We start from the raw sequence: 4,276 nt of genomic DNA, 5'->3' as shown, positions 1-4,276 counted from the left end.
TCATCCCCCAGTCACCGCCTCACTGTCATCCCCCAGTCACCGCCTCACTGTCATCCCCCAGTCACTGTCATCCCCCAGTCACCGCCTCACTGTCATTCCCCAGTCACTACCTCACTGTCATCACCCAGTTACCAACCCACCATTGTACCCCGGTCACCACCTCACCATCATCCCCCAGTCATCGTCATCACCCAGTCACCACCTTTCTGTGTTTGTGCACAAGTCCTTCAGTCCCTTTAAGTTGCAGCATTCTGCAGTCTCTCTCCATTTAAACAATGCTCTGTTAGAGTCATAGAGAGGTACAGCCCAGAAACAGACCCTTCAATCCAACCCGTCCATGCCGACCAGATATCCTAACCCAATCTAGTTCCACCTGCCAGTGCCCGGCCCATATCCCTCCAATACCTTCCTATTCATATACCCATCCAGATGCCTTTTAAGTGCTGTAATTGTACTAGCTTCCACCACATCCTCTGGCAGCTCATTCCATACACGTACCATCCTCTGTGTGAAAAAGATGCCCCTTAGGTCTCTTTTATATCTTTCCCCTCTCACCCTAAACCTATGCCCTGCTGTTCTGGACTCCCCGACCCCAGGGTAAAGATCTTGTCTATTTCCCCTATCCATGTGTAATTCTTTTGTTCTCCAAAATGATCCCCATGTGAACCTCCATATACCATGGTCACATTTTGTCCCAGTTCAACTGCCTTTTTTTTTAAAACCCCTGCCAGGAAAGCTCAAGGAGCTCCGAGTGTGAGTAACAGCGCTGGGCTGCTGGTGAGAGAAAGGAGCTCACATTGTCAGTATCATCGAAGCTGCTGTTCCCTGCCTCAGGGTGACTGTCAAACTGGACCCTTGTGTTCTACACTTGGGGAGAAAAAAAGGTCCATCAGTTTTGGAAGTGAAAGAACAGGAAAGCAGATAGCCAGGTGTGCAGTCACTGAACAGAGAACAATACAGCCCAGGAACAGGCCCTTCAGCCCTTCATGTAAGCGTCACACATTCTGCCCTTCCATCCAGAAACTGTCTTCCTACCGGATCCGGATCCCTCTGGTCCCTTCCCATTCATGTATTTGTCCAGGTGCTTCCTAAATGCTGCTGTTGCGTCTGGTTCCACCACCTCCTCTGGCAGTGCATTCCAGGTACTCACCACATTTTGTGTGAAAAACTTGCCTCGTATATCTCTTTTAAACGTCCCCTCTCGCACCTTGAACCTGTGTCCCAGAGTAATTGACCCTCCATCCTGGGAAAAAGCCTCATACGCTCCACTCTATCCATGCCATTTATAATCTCATAAACTTCTATCAGGTTGCCCCTCAACCGCCTGCATTCCACGGAAAACAAACCCAGTCTATCCAACATTTCTTCATCGTTAAAATCCCCCATCCCAGGCAAAATTGTGGAAATCCTTCTCTGTCCCGTCTCCAAAGCATTGAGCACTGATGTTCTTCATTCCCCTTACAGCGTGTTCAGGAGAGGCTCCACATCGCCCTGGCGATCAGCCCTGCCGGCTCCAAGTTCCGCCTGCGCTGCCGGATGAACCCCTCGCTGGTTAACTGTTGCACCATGGACTGGTACGACAAATGGCCCAAAGAGGCCCTGCTCAGAGTGGCCAACACCTACTTCACACAAGTGGATTTTGATGAGGTACATGGTATTCTGGGCTCTGCTGGTACCGACCTACGGGTTCAAATACTTCCTTTATTACAACTGGTACTCCTCGAGCATAGGGTCTCTTGTCAATTCTTCATCAAAGACTTTCTCAGAACCAGTATCTTACACTCTGGATAAAACGACATCACGCTGTCTATCCGTAAAAGCCAACCTGGGAAAGTAAACACACACTCAGTCAAGAGTCTGGCCTTGTGAGGCCTTTTGTTATAGAATGACAAGGTACAATTGGGAACTGCTTTCTCTCGAGATGAAGAAGGTGGTTTCTATCTGGGGACTCAGTGCTTTTTCATACACTCTCCAATTCCTTGAAATTGGCCTGTTATAGTTTCAGGAACAATCACTGAAGAAAACAACTTGTTAATGACTGACCTTGTCCCATGATGAAGGCTTTGTTTGGGATTCCGGTTTGTGTAGTAAATGCCCATCGGGACAGCTCTCTGAAATACTGCAAGTTAGAGACTGTCATTACCTTCTTCCTTCTCCAGACAGTGCATCTCCCCATTCAATTCAGTTCAACCATTCACTCAAATCAGGAGAATTTTTTCATTTTAGCACACATTATAGCTTTCAGTGACTAACTTCACTCAAACAATTAACCAATTGCACCATCCCATCTAACCTTCCCATTGCCATTTCCATCCTGCTTTTTGTTATCCCTATCCCATTCCTCAGCAGACAAGCTCTGCAGACAGGCTACCTATGTGGCTGCCCTTCCATTAATTAGACCATGGCTTTTCTGATTACCCCCATGTCCCCATCTTCCCCTGAAAACAATTCTTCCCTTTGCTTTTCAACCATCTGTCTCCAACTCTATGTTAAAAATGTCCCAATATATCACTGGCTTTTGAGGAAAAGCTTTCATGGAGCTGTGACCTGTTGTCTGGGAAGATTCTCCTTGTCTCTGTTTGAAATGTGTGCTCGGTTATGTTGTAGCTGGGAGGCCCCAGTTTAATACTGTCCTCCATGAGGAACTATCATTTCCACGTGTCCCCTGTCCACCGCACTCCGAATCCTGTCGGTTTCAGTCTAGCCACTTCCTGATGTTCTCCACACCAGCAGCTCCAAGCTGTGCCTGCCCAACCTTTCCTCCAGTCAAGTAATCCTTCCGATATATCCATGACCTTCCTGCTGTCCAGTCCCTGTGGAACTCCGAGTGTGGGCCACAATCCCAGGAAGTGTTTGGCAGTCACTTCCTGGTGTCCTCTTGACTGGTATAGACAGCCTTCAGGTTCAGCCTGATGTCCTCAGGCACCTTCATTCAGACTCGCCTGGCTCTTTCTGACCTTTGGGTGTCTCCCTCTCACTGCAGCCCAGCCAACCGTCCTGGTGAGAGGGAGACACTCAGGAACTCAGAACGGAGAGGTCCCAATCCACACTGACATTGCTGAAAACTCAGAACCCATGGATAGTTTAACATGTCTCATCCATTTCTCCTTCGATTAGAAATCCCTGCTTCGATAGATTTGCCACAATGTCCTCCTCATTGTCTCAGCCAACCTGGCATTTGGTGATCATGCCTCAGAGACAGAGCCTTGGCAGAGCGTGTTCAGGCAGCAGTTGTGTTGTTGGCCCTTTACACTGGTAATGAGATCCTGGTTACGATCCACCCGTCTCCACAGGGAGCTGCTGAGTACCTGCAGCTGTTTGTGGTTTTAGTTTGGACCAGCGACACATTGAGGATTTGCTTTCTCCAGTAATGGATGTCTGCTTGTTGCTTCAGGCGTTAAAGAGAAGTGTGACCATGGCGTGTGTCAGCATTCACAACAGTGTGTCAGTGGCAGCACAACAATTCTGGCAGCAAATGAGGAGGTACTACCACGTCACGCCCAGCAAATACTTAGAGCTGATTCATGGCTTCTCTGACCTGCTCAAGAGAAAAAGGAAAGGCATTCTGAACTCAAGGTAAACCTACACTCTGGAATTGGCTCATTCCCAACTGCAGGCCAGCAGCAGCTCTCAGAAACCCTGAACTAACCTGAATATCAGTACCAAAGCTCATACAACTGAGAGGGTGACTCAGATCTTCCAATGACCCTGAGAGACACCACCAAGCACTCCTCCGATTATCCCGGCAATCAAATCACAAGTGTCTCTTGTGAGGAACAATCTTTTACATTCTTTTCCCCCAAAGACCAACTTTAATTTTTCATGATGTGGAGGAGCTGGTGTTGGACTGGGATGGACAAAGTTAAAAATCCCACAACACCAGGTTATAGTCCAACAAGTTTATTTGGAAGCACTAGCTTTCAGAGCACTGCTCCTCCATCAGGTAGTAGTGAAGGAGGACCATAAGACACAGAGATTGTAGCAAAAGATCACCATGTCATGCAATTAAAATGATATATTGAACAAACCTAGATTACTGTTAAGTCTTCCATCTTTTAGAATGGGTTGCAGGTTTTGGATCATTAATATCTAAATCCCAGAACTTCTTTTAAATCACATTCTTGAGATAACTCTCAGCTCAGACCATGTATTCAAGGTGTGAGCTTAGAGTCTGCCTGTATCCCTGGGGGACTGTGTGTGCAGTGTGATGGAGAGTGTGTGTGTGTGTGTGTGTGTGGTGTGTGTGTGTGTGTGTGTGTGTGTGTGTGTGTGTGTG

General features: G+C 47.6%; 1 protein-coding gene across 1 annotated transcript in view; it reads left to right on the top strand.

The window, feature by feature from the left end:
- Positions 1 to 4,276, top strand: part of LOC122548212 (dynein axonemal heavy chain 14-like) — a gene marked incomplete at its 3' end in the record, with an annotated part of 56,282 nt that overhangs the window by 30,102 nt on the left and 21,904 nt on the right. The window contains exons 3-4 of the mRNA XM_043686757.1: positions 1,465 to 1,647; positions 3,395 to 3,576. Coding sequence (XP_043542692.1) covers positions 1,465 to 1,647; positions 3,395 to 3,576 — 365 coding nt within the window. The remainder of the gene's footprint in view (positions 1 to 1,464; positions 1,648 to 3,394; positions 3,577 to 4,276) is intronic.

Source organism: Chiloscyllium plagiosum, unplaced genomic scaffold (genome assembly GCF_004010195.1).
Source record: "Chiloscyllium plagiosum isolate BGI_BamShark_2017 unplaced genomic scaffold, ASM401019v2 scaf_14919, whole genome shotgun sequence".
In the NCBI taxonomy this organism is placed as follows: Eukaryota; Metazoa; Chordata; class Chondrichthyes; order Orectolobiformes; family Hemiscylliidae; genus Chiloscyllium; species Chiloscyllium plagiosum.
This window is presented reverse-complemented; position numbering and strand designations above follow the sequence as displayed.